The sequence below is a fragment of the Phaethon lepturus genome, unplaced genomic scaffold (genome assembly GCF_000687285.1).
Source record: "Phaethon lepturus isolate BGI_N335 unplaced genomic scaffold, ASM68728v1 scaffold17327, whole genome shotgun sequence".
Classification (NCBI taxonomy): Eukaryota; Metazoa; Chordata; class Aves; order Phaethontiformes; family Phaethontidae; genus Phaethon; species Phaethon lepturus.
This window is the reverse complement of record NW_010552689.1, coordinates 12,482-31,733: the sequence shown is the minus strand read 5'-3', so window position 1 is coordinate 31,733 and position 19,252 is coordinate 12,482. Positions and strand designations below refer to the sequence as shown.

Here is a 19,252-nt window from a genome sequence, read left to right as displayed (position 1 = left end):
CCTCGATGGGACTGGGGGTAAGTGGGCATTATAAAGGGGGGTGAAGACATGGGGTCGGTTCTTTATGTTGTCTGTGAGACCTGCAGAAAGTGGGCAGCATACGGGGATTTGTGTGCAGATTGCTTTCCTTTATGTGTAAGTAATGGGGTCGCTCAGGTTTTAACCTTAATCAAGTGTGAACCTGCAAATGAAGTTGTGGTCCCAGATGTTTCCTTTTTGTAAATGCCCTTTCCTGGTGTTTTGGCTGCCTTTTAGGATTTCTCCTCATATCAAAACCTCTTTTCCCTTGATTCACAGGCTCACCTTTACACAAGCAGGGTACCACCTCCACCGCCAGCGCCGAGAAGTCGGGTTCAAAGGTTGCCGAGGTGGGCGATGATTTCCTGGGAGACTTTGTGGTGGGCGAACGTGTCTGGGTAAATGGAGTGAAGCCAGGTGTGATCCAGTATCTTGGGGAGACGCAATTTGCTCCGGGCCAGTGGGCAGGGGTCGTTCTGGATGACCCAGTGGGTAAGAATGACGGCTCTGTTGGTGGAGTACGTTACTTTGAATGCCAGCCGCTGCAGGGGATTTTTACGCGACCGTCCAAGCTGACGCGGCAGCCGGTGGCCGAGGGTTCGGGGAGCGACGCCCCCTCCGTGGACTCCCTGACGGCTCAGAACTTGTCACTGCACTCGGGGACGGCCACGCCACCTCTCTCCACTCGCGTCATCCCCCTGCGGGAGAGCGTCTTGAACAGCGCCATGAAGACGGGCAACGAGTCTGGATCTAACCTCTCGGACAGTGGGTCTGTGAAAAAAGGGGAGAAGGACTTGCGGCTTGGAGATCGTGTGCTGGTGAGTTGATCGTGGGGTCCCCCTAGAAAGGCAAAGGACAAGAATTTGTCCCTTCCCTAAAGCGCTCCTGGTCAGGCTCGGGACAAGATTAAAAAGAGGACGGAGTTGGTGGTGAGGTGTGGGACAGAGTGTGGTCTTGGAAGAGGGACGCCTGCACCAAGCAGGCATCAGACTTATGCATTCACTGTTATTTGGGATGCTGTGTCTTCTGGACATGTCTCTCTCTCTCACATTGATGGAAGACAACATATTTCGGAGCATTTCTTGTCTCGGACAAGTCCTGAGCGGTAGAATGAGGTCAGAGAGAGAGCACCTCAAACATGGGAGGGAAATAGAAGAAAAATCATTGATGATTATTTTCTAATCCCGTGATGCTCTCCGTAATGGTGTGTATCGGGGTTTTCGAGGAATTTGCAACAGAGTGCCTTGTTTCCATGAGGTTGTACCTACTCTGCAAGTATTTGCAAGAATCTCTCCTAGCTGGTCGCTCCCCTTTTGGTGCTTCGGTTTTTATATGTTGGATATGACACTAACTGCTTTCCTGTACAGAAAGAAACTTGCAGTTATTTTTATAAAAGGGCAAACCTTTGGGAGAGATCACTGTACTGACACATAGGTTCTCCACACCTGACTTCTGTTGTTGTTTTCATTATCTAGAATAGAGTACTTGATGACTTCAAGGTGCTAAGAATGGCTTACTGCAAGTTTGCCATCAAGCTTGTCACCATTTGTGTCCTAGCAAAGGGGTAGTGCTTTCAGTGGAGGTGGAGAAGGAAAGGCAAGATACCGAAGCACGGAAAGACTGACTTTTGTTCTGCAGTTCTGTAAAAGAGAGTTTAGTTTTGTTTAGCGTGTATGATACGCAGCCCACGTGTATCGGGAGTGTGTGCAGGGGGGTGTCAGAGGCAGTCCCAAATGTCCTCCGTGGTCCGGAGAGCGGGTTTTTCTGCTGGTGATAGCGGCAACCCTGGGCAGGCTGTGGCTCAGGCTGATGGAGTCGATTCCTTTGCCCTCTGCAGCCCCACGGGGACCCTGGGCAGTTGGCCCGTGATGGAGCAGCCCTAGGTGGCTGGGCAGCACCGAGCGGCTGCGACGGGCCACGCGTGTCCTCAGAGTCAAAACTTCACGTGGGACAGTCTGCTCTGAGGATTTCGGGATCTGTTGTGTCCAAACGTCAGGCGCCTCTGGCATTGCAAATACCCTTTCAAAGCTAGCGATGCACTCGCACGCCAAAACGCTGTTGGGTTGTCCGATAGTTTTCATTTTATTTAAATAAAATATAAACAATTTAAAGTTGCCTCGTTTTTGGAGGAGGAAGAGTGAGGATGGGTTCTGCTTGTGCCCACTGGATATGACACTTAGTAAATCTAGTGTGAACACATGGGCGTGTAGACCTAGCTGTAGAGGTGAGAAAGTTTTACATTCTCAGATTTTCCCCAAAATATGCATTGCATTCTGTATCGTGGCAGGAGCCGACAGCTGCTCAAGGGTCTGTCGCTTGTCTGTGGTCTTCCTTTCACCAGAGTCTGCCTCTCTTCCCTCCCCGTGCCGGCTGTCGGCAGAGCTGCTGCCGACCCTGCCGGGGCCAGGGCCAGGGCTGGGCAGGGAAAGGCAGCAGAGGCGTTCGCTGCTTACACACACACCGATGCTTCATGTTGGCGTGTTTAAAGCAGCTACACGTGGGGGGGAATTCCCCCCACCTGGGGAATCTCTCCTTTGAGTTTGTTTGCTCCCGTTTTCTCCTTTACCTGTTGCAGGCAGCGGGGAAGAGTGCTCAGGTGAGAACTTCCCGTTTTAGGAGCAGCAGTCATAGAAGGTAAACTGCAAAATATAAAATCTATGGTGAACCTGGCCCTGTTCTTTCTGGACCAGCCAGGCAATGGAATAGCATTCTCCAGACTTAATTGTTTAACCCCTCTCTTCTCCTGACTGTAAGCTCACCGAGGCAGGGTCTGTCCGCTTAAAACTCGGTGTACCTTGGTGGGGCGCACACAGATGGAGATTTCAGCATCCCCATGCTAGCATCTCTCCACTTGGCTTCTGTTGAGTTGTTTTTTTGGGGGGTTGGGGATGGTTTTGTTTGTGGTTTTTGTTTGTTTTTAATGAAGGTGCATCCTTAAAAGCCTGCCCTCCGTCCCTGCTAATTTATCCACCCCAGATGTTATAAGATAAAATTTGTGCTATGATTTGTTAGTGTAATAAACAGCTCCAAAAAGAGCAAATCTGGAATGAGCTCAGCATCCCACTGTTTTTTTTCAGGAATGCTCTGCATACGGAAACATGAGGAATTGTTTGCATGTAGTAGCAGAGCTCCAGGAAAAGAACAAATAACGACAACAAGATAATTTGCTGTTATGGTTCAGTGACATGCACTTGGCTTGGCAGATGGCTCTTTTTAGGAACGGAGATATCAGCTAATCATTTTTGGTGTTTGGATATATGAACAGTAATTCTGGGTTAACCTGAGTTGCCTCAAATTCCCTGAGTGAATCTTCATTCTTGTCCTCCATGGATTGGCACAGTTTTAATTGTCTTTATTACTTTTGTAATGTTGTCCGTGCTTTTCTGAAATATTATCTTTTTATTTGAGAATGACTTTTAGGCAGATGGGATCCACCAAAGGCTTTCTGAGTGAGGAGGACACGTGTTCTCTGTAACTGCTCAGTGGACGGAGCAGGAGGCTGCAGAGGTCCCTTGCAGGTCTGCGCAGACTGCAGCTGGCTGCTCTGCATCCTGGTCGTTTCCTGCTGGTGGTTTTCTTTAACTGCATTAAAGTCCATTATAGCTCCAAGACATTTTTGCTTTTCAATGACTTTGTTCTGAGACCTTTTCTGACTCTGTAGCAGTTGCGAAAAGTGACTTTTAGTTTTCCATTAGAAGAATTAGGTAATATTTGCCTCTGGCACTTTCTAACTCATACTTTTTTCCCAGAGAGTCAAAAATTGCATTAAAGGGATTGAAGCCTCACCCTAACATTGTAGAACTCATCTCTTGAAGTCTGGCAAATGAATGTGGAACAATTAACCTTTGCTTTAGTAAGAATGGAGCTTCCCAAAGTATAATAGTCGCTGGAGTGCCGCTGTTAATGTGCGGCTGGCTTGTTGCCTTCCTCCAGGGAAAGAAGGGATGGAAACAGAGCAATGGAGCAGTTGAGCATTTTCTGCTTGGGAGGACTCTCTGCTGTGGTTTTCACCTAAGAAAATGTATTTTACATGCTTTGGGGGGAGGCTTTCTCAGCAACTGAACTCATTCCACCCTAGATGTAGTTGCTTTCTTAAAGGTGGGAAGGAGGTGGCTGTTCTCTATGTGTCAGTCTAAATAAAAAATAATTATTAAAAAAATAAAAATAATCCTCTTCATAGAGGTATTCTGCCCTTTAGCCAGCCTTCTGTCTGCTCACTGGGATTGTACTCTTCAGTACTGAAATGCAAACAAGACTGTTTAAGGGCCAGGTTCTGTCCCAGTGACTGATTGACTCTGTTGCTGTGGGGTGTTGTCCCGAATACCCTTCGGGTGGGTTCTAGGCTTGTGACTTTGCTAGAACTTGCAGGTGGCCAAAACCAGAATAGATGCTGGAATCGCAGCAGCGGCGCTAGCAGGGAGATGATTACGACGGAGCGGCGCCTCGGCTGATGGGGACGGGCAGGGCTGCGGCGGTGGGCTGGTTAGGCTGGTGGGAATACGCTCTGGGCTCCCCCCTGAGCGTGGGAGTTTAATCATTTTCTCCTCTGTACGCTGCAAAGTATTTTTGCCCGCGGTGCGTTGCAGCCTCTGGCTACTGGCAAATGACAGAAAATTCTCATGAATAAACTAATCGCGTCCTTTTCTTCAGCATCCCCCCTGCACACCCCCGCCCCAGCCCTGCTCTGCCAGCCTGAAGCTGCAGAAAGCCTTTAACCACCTGAGTGAAAAAGTCATTTCCATTAGAAGCTCCCCAGCGAGGAGACTTGCAGCCTAAGCCCTTCCCCTCGGGCTCCGCTGCTACCAGCCCGCTTTGAGCTATTTCGGTACCTGGGACTGAAGCCGTGCTGGCGCGAAGGCACGTGAGGGGTTACGAAGGAAGGATTCGTGCTCTTTATTTTCCCGGTTAACCGTCAGAGCTCTCCTCGCTTGCTGGGGTCCTGGCGGTGCAGCAATGCTCCTGTATGGGCTTTACAGACTAACGAGCACAAGACTTCTTTCCTTATTGCAAACCAGGCAGTAAAAAAAAAAAAAAAAAAAAAATCCTATTCTGTATTTCTACCAAAGTAGTATTTTCAGGAGAGGGGTTTTTTTTTTTAGTATTTCCGTGCCTGCTTTCAGCTTGGTCCATAAGGAGACCAGCAGTTGCTGTGTCGTGACTGGAGAGCGTAGCAGAGCCCGAGACGTTGCACGGGAGCGTGGGAATCATGGATCTCTGTCCCGATGGAGGTTTGTGATGGGCAGTGGGAAGTGCAGTCTTCCCGTTGTTTGCAGAATTTAAGAGGCAGGAAAACATCTAGGTCTCCTAGCTCAAGCTCTTTCCTCATCATATAAGGCTGTTGCCCTTGTGTGGCGTGAAACACAGCGCGACCGCTGTTGTCACAGGAGCAAGTGTTCCCAGTCACTGTAGTGAAACTGAGGGGAAACTAATAGCCCAAAGCAACCGCCCTGCCCTGCTGCCACATCAACCCTTGAGGCTTTTTGTGCACGCACACGCCCTTCCTAACCCTTCATTTGGGCTGATGCACTGGCCAGTCCTTGTCTTCTGTGTGCAGTATCTGTCATTAAATAGTTGTGAGTGGCCTGTGGTGGAGCAAGCTGTATCATTAATGTGGGCGGACTTTGTATCGGAGGCAGCCTCCGGAGGGGATGCTGTAATTCTAGGCTTCCCTTTTACACCACATCCCTAGGACATTATTTTCTCACTGGTGCCTGAAAGATAAATGTGCACAAATGTCTTGCATCAGCAGTGCTGTCAGACTTGTCCCTGTGCAACGCTGACTTGTGCTGTGGGGATGGGAAGGCACAAAGATAAGTGGTTGGATTAAAAGAAACTATAAAAACCCCTGTAACTTCACACAGGGAGGACCGTCCTGTAATTCCTGGCTGTCTCTTTCTCCCTTCACCTTAAAAACCAGTTCTGGCATTTGCAGATGACGTAGTGAGTATCTGGTCAGATGAAACTGCTGATGGTCGGATGCCACCTGAAGTAAGTTGTATTTACAGACAAACCTGACCACAGCCCACATCTCCACCTTCCCACAAGCTTGCTGAACGCTGTCCCTGGCTGTCAGCTGGGACGTGGCCCCAGTAAGTGATGGCATGCATTTCCCACAGGTATGTGCATTTACCCCCTGGTACTTACACATCATTATTTCACGTCTTCTGTAACGGCTGGACCCACACCCTCATGCTGCTGTACACCCCAAGCACCCTCTGTAAATCAAGTCTTGCACAATAATCTTCTGCTATCAATACTTGGAAGAGCTAAATTCTGTGTGGTGGGAAAACACAGCTTCTGCCTCTCTCAGCTTGGGTGGAAATAGGCTCCAAGTTTGTGCAGATGAGTGTAGGGGGGGAAAAAACCCTTTCTTTCCCAAGGGAAAGGATGGCTGCTTCAGTTTACACGCTGGATACAGCCTGCAGCTGCAGCTCAAACTGGAGCAAGCAGCCCTCGTCCCATAAAGGTGAGCTCTAATTTTTTGTTAGTGTCATCCAGCAGCGTAGGGTAAGCTTATGTGCTGCACATTAAAGTAGCTGAAGGTCCTCAGAGTAAAGACAGTGTCCTGTGCCTGCCCTCTCCCCACCATCCCCTTCCTGCCTCCTCCCGCGGGTGGGCAGGGGGGAGTCCGGCGGCCCCGCCAGGACCCAGCGTGAGCCCTGCGGAGCGGGCACGTCGGTGTGCTGTGCTTGGGCACTTGCGTTCCCACCTCGACCCTCCGGTCAGCAGCGCTGTCTTGTGGAAATGCTTTGGAAAGCAGCTGGGAAAATAAATTTAGATGGGTAAATGAGAATTTTAAGCAGACCGCACAGCATCGCCTCCGTGGTTTCTGCCTGGGGGTGTGCTCAAGCAGGTGACTACAGCCATTGCCAACGCCGGAACCCTGCGTGACGTGGTGGGGAACAGTCCCCCTTGGCCTGAATGACACTTACAATTTTATTTTTCTTTTCTCCCTGAGCAGTACTGGAAAGCATTGCCAGCAGTGCATTGCCCCCAGGCCCTGGGTTGAGGACAGTTGTTAAGAGGTTCTTGCTGAGCGCAGGGAAGCGCTGTGGAGCGAGCAGGGAGGACGCAAGAGGACAAGAGCAAACGCAGGCTGGAGGGGTCTGACTTGCAGCAGCCGGATTGAGATATGGCCTGGTGCTAGTTCGGTAAATTGTTTAAATGATATATTAGCAGCTGTGATGAAGACAGTGTCTGGAAGGATTAGCATCATTGTCTTTTCAGCCCTGGGATACTGGTCTGGATCCAATATTGTCATTTTGATGAGAAAACCATGGCAAAACATGTCGTCACAATTACTGCAGTTAGCAGGGAAGGCGTGTGGATGTCCCTCTTCTATGAGTGCACACTGCTTTTCTGGCTCACCAGTTAGGGCAGAGACTTGCAAAATAATCCTGGCTTCATTTTGTTGTGAAGGTCGAGCTCAAGGCTGTCGAGACTATTGGAGATCTTCCATTGAGGAAAAGCCAGGTCAGGAAGATGGTCTTTAGCCAAAGGCATGAAAAAGGCATCGGAGCTGAGGCAGAGAACTTCAGTCTGGCGCTGAACTTCCCAAGAGGTCAGAGGCATGTGGCTCTGGGGCTGCCTGAATCCAGCTGGAGAGGGTGGACCACCGGGAGCTTGAGTGTTTTTACCTGAAGCAGAGAAACGTGGAATGTTGATGCTGGTCAAAATACCCTCCAAAACAAAAAACCCCTATATTGCTATGCCAGTGTCGTTGCTGTTTTTCTGGATCTTCAAGAAAGAGCTACTTTTAGCTAAACTAGTAACACTTTATGTATGGTAAAATCCCATTCTCTTGGACATGAATAATCTCAGTAATAGTTTTGGTAAGGTAACTATTAAAGGCTTCTCAGACAAGCTTTGGGCATTTTGCTCATTTTTGAACGAAACGTGCCAACTATAAAAGCCAGGGCACGTCTGAACTGCCGGGGTGCAGCTGAGCTCGCCGGCAGCCTTGTTAACCCTGCGCTTTAGCGAAGAGGCGGGTTGCCCTGTCCAGTTTGTCTCTGCTTCACTCCGCACACTCGGCACGTTGAAGGTGCGACCGTGGCTCTGACTGACGTGCCAGGCTGGGAGATGCCGGCAAGTTTTCCACAGGGAACCTCGTGGCTGCGGGCGGCACCGATGCTAGCGGCAGGTCGCGACGTTCACGGGATGGCGGTCCTCCGGTCGCGGCGGGCGTGTTGGTGCGGTAGGAGCCATCCGCGCCCGGCTTTCACGCCTGGGTTGTGGAGCGTGGTATCAAAGCCAGGCGTGGGCAGAAGGGGCGGCCGTGAGCTGCCGTGGGTTACGCTGTGCAAGTGCTACCCGCCCTGGCTTTCACAAGCCGCCTCGTACCCTCCTTCCACGGTGATGCCTCGGAGCGAAGGGTCTGATAGAAGCAAACATTTCTGTTTTCGTGAGCTTATTTCATGCGCTGGTATGACCTGCCAGCCGACTTTTTCCGAAACACATTATTTATTTTAGCAGCATTAGCAGATTATCAGGGCTGAATAAATCTGTGTGTCTGAGTCGGATGGATTTCCTGGGCTCTCCGTCCATAGGAGTTTCTGTGTGCCTGCCAAAAGAGGGGAAGCTCAAGGAGAGGGCCGAGCGCTGGTGTGCGAGTGCGACAGCCCCGTGTTGGCTTCTGACTGTACCGCCAGCCCTGCCGGGACGCGGGGAGCCCAGGCTGCTGGGGAGCCCAGGCTGCTGGGGAGCAGACGTGTCCATCTGGCTTGGGGGAGAAGATAATGCTGTACGGCGAGGGCGTATTTTATAGAAAAGGTGGCAGACTAATTAATGCTTGAAAGAGAAAATAAAATCCGTTGCTTTGGAAGCAGAGACTCCCATTGCCGTTTGGGGGAGCGTTAGACCTGCTCTGCGCTTCGCTGATGTGCGGCTTTTGGGCAGGAGCGCGACCTGCTCTCTTGCCGCACGGTGTTGGTATTGGCATGATTAGATAACGCGAGTGTTCAGGTCAGTAGGGCTAGTTGTTTTCGCTCCTGTTTGGAAACGGCTTTCTCAAAATAAGCAATATCTGTGGGACGTAACGATTGTTTGTGTGGACGGAGGAGTGTGACCCTCTAGGAGATGCCCCAGAATAGCGGGTAAGGGTCACACTGATGGAGGGAGCTCACTGGATTTTTAAGGTGTTTACATGAGGCTCTGTGGGGTCAGGATCCCGTGGCTTGGCAAAGGAAATGTGGCTCAATATCTGTAACTAAAACTCAATAAAAATAAAATTGAGGGAGCTTACCGCCAATGGTAACTTCCTATAAATGACATTAAGATGAATTGCACCTACACCGAGTTCAACTTGCAGCTAAAGAAATATATTAGAATGGCATTAAATCATTGCATTAATATTAAGAGGCTAAATCTGTACCAACTCAAATAAATCAAAAAGGGGTCTGCCATTTGACTGTGAGTAATAGTTAAAGAATTTCACTGCAACTGTTCAAATCTGCATCTTGCCAAGTACCTAATACCGAAACTGAATCATCTTTTTACTCCTGGACACAGTGTAGGACCAGAAAGCTTTCTTCTGATACTTTTCCTGCTGGCAAATATTTTCCCGCTTCCTGATATGACTGATAAAAGTCATATTTTATGCAGAGAGAACAACATCAACAAAGGTTTTTCCATAAGCAGCATTTTGAATCCCTAGCGAGAGAAATCACAGACTGACCCGAGCTGCATGCTGCAGCGCAGCCTCCCAGGACTTGAGGTGGACCTGGACTTCAGAGCTGTGTTCTCTAGTCCGTTCAGGTGTGGCTATTTTTAGGCTGGGAAAACTCTTTCTCCATTACATAAGCAATTTTCAGAATTTTGGGGGATTCGGAATTGGTAAATCTGTAACATCCCTACCTCAGAATACACAAAACTGAAGATTTCATTCAACTCTCACTCTTTTTTATAGGAGAATATTACTCTGTTGATACCCGTTTATGTAAAATTTAGTGTTGAGAAAATTAATAACAGCATATCGTTCAAGATAAAGCTGCAAATTTAATTTTAAACTTCTTTAAGCTTTCTACCTTGAACCTAGGCTTTAGCAGAGATAGGATTTAAACCTTTTTTAGCCTATGCTGATTTACTTGAAGTACGAACCTTTAGAACTGCCCTCCTACTTCTCCGTCTTTCTTTTCTCAGCACAAGTATCTAAGCAGGAGCTTTTAGAGCCGAGGCAGCTGCTGCCCCGTGCAATGTGTTCCCATAGCAGTGATCAAAACCCAGCTGCGTACGTTCCTGACGTGTAGGTAAAAGCGGAGGTTTTTGCTGTGCAAAACGTCTCTATTTTGAGGGGTTTGCAGGGAGGGCTGTTCGCTGCGTCCTAGCAAGCCCTACGTGGGACAAGCTGACGAGTGATGAGTGCTTTCCTGGCTCAGCTTGTCCCTTTTGGTGTCCTGTCCCAGTGTTGCTCAGAACTGCCGGCTGAAAGAGCACAGGACCGAAACCCCATTAGTGCTCATCTTGGTTCTTTACAGAAGGCAAGTATAAGCTGCGCTTGGAGGGCTTAAACTCCTTCACGGCCTCAGAAGTAACTTTGTACAATTAGTTGACGCCTTGAAATATGTCTTCATTATATTTGTTCCAACATCTTCCAGGCAGGCGGGTCCGAAAGTGGGAGTTTGTCACTTGGTTGTAGTTACTGGAGAGACATCTTTAGTGCTAGGAGAACTTGATATGAAAACTGTCTGTTGTGATTTCATTAGTAGATTCAAATACTGATGTCTCTTCCCCTGCCCCTCCTCTCTCCATAACTGTCCCAGCTTCAGTCCCCTCGTGGCAGTGCCAGTGCCGCCGTCTCTAACCCTCGGCATCTTATCTCCAACAGGTTGGCGGGACGAAGACAGGAGTTGTGCGCTACGTGGGAGAGACGGATTTTGCCAAAGGAGAGTGGTGTGGCGTGGAGCTGGATGAACCGCTGGGGAAGAACGACGGAGCGGTTGCTGGTACCAGGTACTGTGCGTTCTCCCACCCAGCCCGGGGCATGTAGGGTCCTACACGCCTCCGAGGGTGGCTGGGGGCCAAGGGCTGCTTGGACCTGGGAGGAAGAGTTAGGGCTGTGTTTGGTTGGACGCTGTGGGCCGGGAGGAAGAGTCCAGTTTTGAGTCTCTTGGGCTTTGGGATGGCTTTGCAGGGAGATCAATAGAAACCTCATCACTGGAGCATTTTAAAGCAGGATCAGGTAACGTCCGTGAAGAAGTAACCTGGGTGGCTTCAGGAAAGGGGAGAGAGTAGGGAGAGAAGATAACTTTGGGATTTAGTTTTTGCTAGAAATTGATTCTGTGATTGTATTAGCTCTGCTTTCTACCACACGTTCCTTTCATAAACTTTCTTCTTGCGCTATATCTATAATTCACCCTGTCAGAACTATAGAAGATGAAGATTTGACTCTCTTTTTTTCCCCTCAGCTTAATGTTATTTGTTCTGGTCTTTCTGGGGACAAATTTCCAGAGATCTGAAAGAGCAGTTGGTGGTCGTTGTCTGTCCTTGTACTAATTCTGTAGCGTGACAGCTGTCTGCTGATTGATCTTACCACCTCTGACTCCATAGGCACCTCCACTATTTTCATTTTCAAAAAAAGCCCTTGTTAGTATCTATAAAACTGGGCGGGGACATCTCGCAGGCTTGCTGAGAAGCTGTTTCTGTTCAGGTGGAAGTTAGGTAAGGGAATGACCCCCAGCTTCAGGTCTTGAGCTTGGGGATGTTCAAATCTGAGTTATACAGCAGCACTTTGACCCTGCTTCAAATACAAGTGGAACTGATTCCTTGCCCTTCAACAGTATTTCCCACTAAAGGAACTGGTGATTTCTTGGAGCTTCTTAAGGGAATCTTGCATTAGAGGTGAGATTAACTTTGAAACTGAGGAGCTGAGAGTTCCTCCCTTGTTAGATCTCAGGCTTTGTAACGTAGGTTTCTTGTGTTGGGTCAGCCTCGTTTTGTCCAGCAGCCATGTATTTTCATTTAAAGTAAGAGAAATGCTGCCTTGTTCAATGTCAGGACAAGAAAGCAGTAAATGATTGGCAGCAGATGGCTGAGCTCCAGCCTTTTCTCAAAAGAAAAAAACTGGGATGGTAGAGAATAAGTCATGGAGTGAATCCAAGTCCCTGCTTTCTTTGTCATACACTACGAATTATCTCTAAGTTTAATCTTCAGGGTGCTCAGAAATTATTTATTGTCTCTGTGCATGTGAAAGGCAGATGTGAGTGCAAGGGGGTGCTTTCTGCCTCTTGTCCTCACGCCTCTCGTCCTCACACCTTTCTTGCTGTGTTTTGAAAATCCAAATTTTGGAAGTCACTTATCTCCTGAAACTGCTACATCTTGGCTGAGGTTGTTCTGGATGTGCCCTGTCTGCGAGGCTTCTCCTTTGTTTCACGCTTTATCAAGAGCAGGAAAAATTGAGCTCCACAGCAGGGATCGGGGAGCAGGAGTGAATTAAGAGGTTTGGATTAAACAGGGGAGGCTGAGGGAGGTCTAGGGCATCCCTGCCCCTTGCATCCAGGCTGATTTTGCAGACCTCTAGTGATAAGGGATACTAGCCGATACAGCAGTGGTGCACGTGGACTCTCCAGCTGAAGTGTGCTCTGGCCACCAAGCATCTGGCTGCAGCCTTGCAGCGTTGTCCCTGTTTGTCCTTTGAGCCTTCATCCAACCTTCTGATATTCTTACAGCATGTGCCGATTCCAACAGCAGTGTTCTGGAGGAGGAGCAGACATAGTAAGACTAACTCCCTCGGTGCATGCAGGCACCCCTCAGACAGTCTTTCCCCATGTTTGCCATGGCCACACGGGATTCCTGATACTGCTGTGAGCTTGTCCTGCCAGAATCGGTCTGGGCAGAGAAGGTCCAGGGACTGGAGTCTCTCTGCTTTGGTGGTTGTTGCCATCTAGTGAGCATCCCTGGCCTGGCTGCCCGAGACCAGCGCTTGCTGCCGCAGCGGCATCTGCTACAAAAGGAGAGTTGAGTCCAAAGAGCTGACTGAGACAGTGGAGGCTGGTGGAAGTAGGAGAGGCAACATGTAGGCAAATGAGCGAGCGAAGGACATTGTCACCGCCTTTGCTGCCATGGATGACTCCCGTTGAGTTGGTGGTGAATTGGCTGAAATTTGTAGAGGGTCACTCGGATCTTCCTGCAGGTTCAGGAAGGGGCTCCGGGTCTGGGTGTGCATCAAGGGAAGGTTGAAAGGCCAGGCTTTCCCGAGCGGCTTGTGGCTCTCTGGTGGAGGCTGCCCGCAGGCCGTCGTTCCGTAGCAGTGCCCAAGAGGACAGGGTATCGCCGCTGAGCCCCGCTCCGTACATCAGATGGGATGCTGAGACACTGAGCTTTGCTGTGTCCGCTCTCCTGTCTGTGCAGGAGACTAGAGAGGTGCTGGTGTGGGGTTTTTTTTCTCTTATCCACAAAGTTAAGCAAGTTCCACTTACTCATCTCTAGTGTATTAACCTCTAACTGTTCTTCTTCTATTTTACTGTTCTTCCTTCTCTGCCTCTGCTCCTGTGGGAGTCTTTGCCCACTAAACTGCTCATACCTTTGCTTTCACATAGTCAGCCTTGGACACTGAGGATTTTTTTCATCTATTTAAAAATTTTCTGTGCTGTTTCCCACCTGCAGTTTGCATTGCCATCACACCACCACTTCTATTCCCTGTTTCTTTTCTCTAACATGAGTATAGAGCAACTTAGCACTCAGTGAGAGTAGCTCCTGGTTTTCAAGCAGATTTTTTTCTGCCAAGTGTTCTGGACCCAGTTCCTGCTTCTGAACTATAAAAGTTAATTGCAACCACTTCCAGTTTGGACTAAAAATGAGCATAGTGATGCAAGTTTGGGCTTGCTAAGAGCTGTCAGGGGGCTTTTGAGGGACTTAGCCTTTGGCATTGTGCAGCCACAAGTACCAGTCTATGCTTAAACCAGATCGACCTGTGGAAGGGGCTGTGCCGTGCTGTTGGTCTGCCTGGGCCTACTGCAGTTCGAGAATATGATGCTGAGCAAGGGCTTTGGCTGGTTTTGCAAGAGGTGAGACTGATTTTCTTCCTTGGGTCCCTGTTCTGCAGTGAGGTCAGCCTGCGATATGGCTGATTTTCCAAACCCAAGGCAGCAAGCGGAGGGGGCTGAGTGATTTTGGGTTGTAGGGAGGGTTTAAAGATTGTTATAGAGAAAATTGGGCTTGAGCAGATGTTTGAAAATGAATCACTTTCTCATCTGGCTGGAGATCAGGCTGGTCTCTGGCCTCCCAAGCACACAGAGGTCTGCCTGTGACACAGCAGTGTGCCTGCCAGCACTTAAAAATAAAAGGGAATTGGGGAAGCAGCTGCTCACATCTGGAGAGAGGACTAGTGCTAGCAAAGCTGGATTTGTGTCATTTATTCGTTAGGACCTGTTTTTTATGTTAACATAGGACAGACTATTATATGGCCAATATTTAGTTCTAGCCTTGCTACAAAGCCTGTGAGAAGGAACGCTTAAAGGAGATAGTTTTCTGTGTTAGCTACTCCCTTGAAACAAGGGGAGGCAACGCCGGGCGATGATCCGGTTTTACTTGCTGCAGTGCAGCTGGCCAGCAGCAGATAAACCCTGGCTTGAGCTGGTCGGCCCAAGCTCTGAAGGGGTTTCCAAGGTTTGACGCTATGGGTTTTGGCTTATTTGTATTCTGGAAGAGGGCTCTAGGGAGACATAATCATTGGGCTCGCTGCAATTGTGGAAGAGAGCTTGCACTGTAATTATCTGATCCTCCCTTTTTTACGCTTGCTTCTTTCTAAGTTTGTTTGCGTGGGAACCGGTTTCTCTTTCTCTGCAACCCAGAGGAGGTGGCACACGCTGGAGTTTGCTGTAATGGTATTTTAAGCTTCAAAGTTAAGGGCTGACATTTCCCCCTTCTGTTTCGTGAGGAAAGATTTTTACCCTATAGAACATTTATACAGAGCTATGTGATTCACATCTTTTTATTTGACACGCTTGACTACGTGACTTTCTTGCAAAGCAGGGTAGAGAACACACGCAGGTTTTGGGAAGGTTGGTTTATAAGGAAGAGTGCATGTGCTCTTGCTGTGTTTCTGTACGGGGATCTTTGTGCCATCCAGGCTACCAGATGGGTCTTTGCTGGCGTCCCATCCAGGTGTGCAACAACTCGTGCATGGCGATTATCTCTGGTCTCCCCGCTTAAGCACCACAAGTGAAACACAGAGATTGCCACTACTCTTTAAGTGGCAGGTAGGGAGAATAATCCAACCACTTGCGTGCAGGAAACAATGTCACAGCAAAGCACCAAGAGATGAGCTGAGGGCCGGGGTTGCGTATTGCTTAGCGGTGTCATTCTGCGAGGCTTGGGTGAGATGGGTGCTCTACCAATTCTGACTTGATGCGTCTCCTGTATTACAGGTATTTTCAGTGCCCTCCCAAGTTTGGCCTCTTTGCTCCCATCCACAAGGTGATCCGGATCGGGTTCCCATCAACCAGCCCTGCCAAGGCAAAGAAGAGCAAACGAATGGCCATGGGAGTGTCTGCCTTAACCCACAGCCCCAGCAGCTCCTCCATCAGCTCCGTCAGCTCGGTGGCATCGTCTGTTGGGGGCAGGCCCAGCCGCAGCGGGCTGGTAAGTGGCTCTTTGTAAGGACCGTGCAGCCTTGATCCTCTTCTTCTGTGACCTGGCTCTACAAAGTGGGAGAGTTGGGGTTTCATTTCAGCAGCTGCACTGGGGCAGCTGCTCCTTCACCATCAATGTGATGGGGATGTGGAGTGTGGGATACTGCCACCCACCTTGCAGATAGGACTCCCTCCATGGACGCAAGAGTCGTAACAGACACGGAGCAGTTGTGACCATTAAGGAGCCTGAACTACTGTTTCCAAGGGGACAAATCTGAGCTCCACTGTCAAGAGCTGGTTTTATGTAGCATCCCTGCAGAAAAATGCCATTGCTTCTTGTCCCGCGTGGTTGTGTAGCAGTATGCTGCTGTCTTGAACAGCTACGCAAAAGCTCCTATAATGAGTGTGTTTTACTGTGGAGGGGTGGCACTGTCCTGGATCACATGCCTTGTGCTTTGGCAGCTACTCAAGAAGGCAGACACCAGAGAAGGCAGCAATATTATTAAAAGCTCTGACTCTGCCGTAGTGTTTGCTGCATAGCACCTGCAGTCATCATGGTTGGGGACGAGGGTGCAGTATCCAATACTAGGAGTGATTCCAAGTAGTCTATACCAGTCTCCAGTTGAGCTCAGTCCTCCCAGCTGAGCTCCCTGTTTGGGGCTGCACCAGTGCAGGTCATCAGTAAAATGTATTTGAGAAAGCAGATGGTACAATACATGATAATTTTTCCTGACCCATTCCCACCCTACATCCTGTCCTTTGGGAAATGGTCCTTCCATTGCAGTGTAGAAGAGCTATTGAGCTTGTGAGCGGTGTCCAGACATTTTGCAGACTTGTTAACCCCACCTGTAGAGTCCACTGCTGGAACTGCAGCTCTAATAAATGATCAATAGGTGAGATCCATTCCAGATTTAACATGAGACTTCAAACTGTGCTAGACTGGGAAGGACATAGCTTTACCAGTCACTTTTTAACTCTCTTTCCAGCTGACAGAGACCTCTTCTCGATATGCCCGAAAAATCTCTGGCACCACAGCTCTCCAGGAGGCACTGAAGGAGAAGCAGCAGCACATCGAACAGCTACTGGCAGAGCGTGACCTGGAGCGGGCTGAGGTTGCCAAAGCCACCAGCCACATCTGCGAGGTGGAGAAAGAGATTGCCATCATGAAAGCCCAACACGAGCAGGTAGGAGGTGATGTGGCTTTATCACTAGCACTCAAATATCTGGCATCCTCTGAAAGTTTCAGATCATAATGTTACCCCTGTATAGCTTCCTGATGTGAAACCTGGGGTCTGAATTTCTGCCTTTTAAGTGGAGATAGCTTCCTGCATGGTGGGTTAAGCTGAGGCTCTTTCTCCACTCCTGCCAGTGTGACGTGTTCTCTCTGCCCCAAGCCAGGAGCGGAAAAAAGGGCTGTGCCAGAAAAAAGACAGTAGATAGTTTGTCTCTGTTGGATCAATACATTTGAATGCTGAAATGCAAGTGGAGGGCAAACTTGTGCCCTTAGCTACCCGACCTGGCCTTGGCCATGACTGCATTGCAGTGTTTTTCGATGCTATCGGGCACTGCTGAGAGTATCAGCTCAGTTCATAGGTCACTGCTTTCCTGCCAGAGAGGATGTTTTTATCACATTAATAAAGTCAAGAGATCCGTAAGGAAAACGGGCTGATCATATTAGCTTTTTTTTGCACAAGCATTTGTACAAATTATGTTTTATGCACCTGAATGCTTAGTGAGGAGTTGTAGTTGTGCTATTTGTCAACATGTGGCTCTTCAATGACTGCTGTTGCCCTAAATTCCTTGCTCATGTTTATAATCCCCAGTCAGCTACTAGGGAGCAGGGATGGCACTGTATATCTTTGTATGGTGGGCCACACCTGCCTGTCAGAAGTGCAAGAGAAACTGGCAAATCGACTGCTAGCTGACATCCTCCTTGTGTATAGTGTTTTCTGGTAATTACCGTTAACAAATTAATTAAGGCAAGTCTGAAATGTCTCTCTTGCAATTCATTCCTCGTCATGAAGCACCTGGTAACCTCATACCAGAATTTCAAAACTGTTCAGGCTTCAAGTTCTGCACGCTTAATCAGAGCTGGATTCTCCAAAGGGTTCAAGTCAGAGAGGCATTGAAGCATGGATCAAATTTACAGCTGCTGGAGACTAAGCAATTTTTTTCTTCTTCATACCTACATACTGGGCTCTTTGGAAGAATTTACCTTCTTACCGTAGCATCCTCTGAAACAGATCATCAAAACCTTCTGTCCCCTTGTTCTGATCCTTTTTTTAAACAACTCTGTACCTCAAACATTGTTAACTTTTGTGGCTCGGGCTCTTTTTTTGCTGCAGTACGTCACAGAGGCAGAAGGAAACCTCCAGCGAGCACGAGCCCTAGTGGATGGGATGCAGAAGGAGAAGATTGAGCTGTTGAACCAGCTGGAAGAAGAGAAGAGGTAAAGCAGGAGTGGATGGGTGTGGAGGAGGTGAAGTCATGGGGGAGATGAGGCTCTTGCCTGAGAACGTCGTTCATTGGGTCTAAGGAGAAGAAAGTGGCTGGGAAAGTCATCTTTGGATGTCTTCCAGTCCTTCAAATATGCTGTGTTTCACTCTCCTAGCCACTGTGGTCTGCCTGCATGTAGGGAAGGGGCGCGCTGCTTCAGGTAACGGGATGTTTAGAATAATTTTGCTGCAGTTGCGCATCTGATGTGACTCTTGTCTAGGGTTGGGCATCCAGTACCGTGACTGCGCCTGTTTGCTGTCAAACTGCTGTTAATCGTGACTGAACAATGAAGTATTTACAATAAGTCTTGTACATTCCTCTGTCTTACGGCTCTTAGAGGAGACTCAATGCTATATCATTCGTTGGGGTTGCAGTGAGATAATCTTTGTGACGTGAGCAGTCTCGAATGTTTTGAATATGCTCAGCTGAACCTGCCCTGCTGTTGCAATGCAACTGAAAAGCAGAAGGCAAACAGCCAGCCAGGGCAGCTCGCATTTGGGATGGGGCAGCTCTGTTTTGTTGCCAAAGGGAGTTTCATGATTTGACACACTTTCCTGCCGAATGCATGTAATGCTTTTTAAGGAAAAAAAGGACACCGTCAGCTTCCATTCCTGATTAGGACTTTATAAGTGCTGGCACTTCTTTGATGACCCTGATAAATATTTGACAGGCTGCTTGCATGTTCAAGAGCATTTGACCACGGCACATGTTGCACTGGCAAGACGGTGGTGGCCAACAGTTGATCTACCACTGCCAATAGAAGGCCAAATGGTCTTGGTCTCTTGCTGGGCAGTGAAGTTATTGAGGGTTTTCAGCCATCTTCCCTGTTGTTTGGTTCCCAACACAAAGCAGGGAAAAGCTGCATTATTTGCCCGAAGGAACGAAGGGGTCCAGTATTATCAGTTACTCTGAGATTTGATACCCTGACCAAACTCAGCCGTGTCACTGTGTAAAATGGAATTACTCGGTAAAGGTGGGATTACCTGATGGCAAGGGTGTGGACAGTGACAAAGCCTTGTCTTTGGACGTTCTTGGCTAAGGATACAGTATAAAATAACAGTACTAGATAATAAACAGAACTGGGCCAAGCTGGGCCATCCCAGACCCCTAACCTTTCTGTACAACCTGCCTTTGCTAAAGACCTCTTCTTTCCCCTCTATTTGTGATGT

At 48.7% G+C, this 19,252-nt stretch overlaps 1 protein-coding gene across 1 annotated transcript in view; it reads left to right on the top strand.

Annotated features, from left to right (window-relative positions):
• Window positions 1-297: 297 nt before the first annotated feature.
• The window catches only part of CLIP2 (CAP-GLY domain containing linker protein 2), a gene marked incomplete at both ends in the record, with an annotated part of 30,063 nt that continues 11,108 nt past the window's right edge, over window positions 298-19,252 (top strand). Inside the window, 5 exons of the mRNA XM_010291297.1 lie at window positions 298-836; window positions 10,844-10,968; window positions 15,384-15,597; window positions 16,574-16,771; window positions 17,933-18,036. Of these exons, the coding sequence (XP_010289599.1) occupies window positions 298-836; window positions 10,844-10,968; window positions 15,384-15,597; window positions 16,574-16,771; window positions 17,933-18,036 (1,180 nt within the window). The remainder of the gene's footprint in view (window positions 837-10,843; window positions 10,969-15,383; window positions 15,598-16,573; window positions 16,772-17,932; window positions 18,037-19,252) is intronic.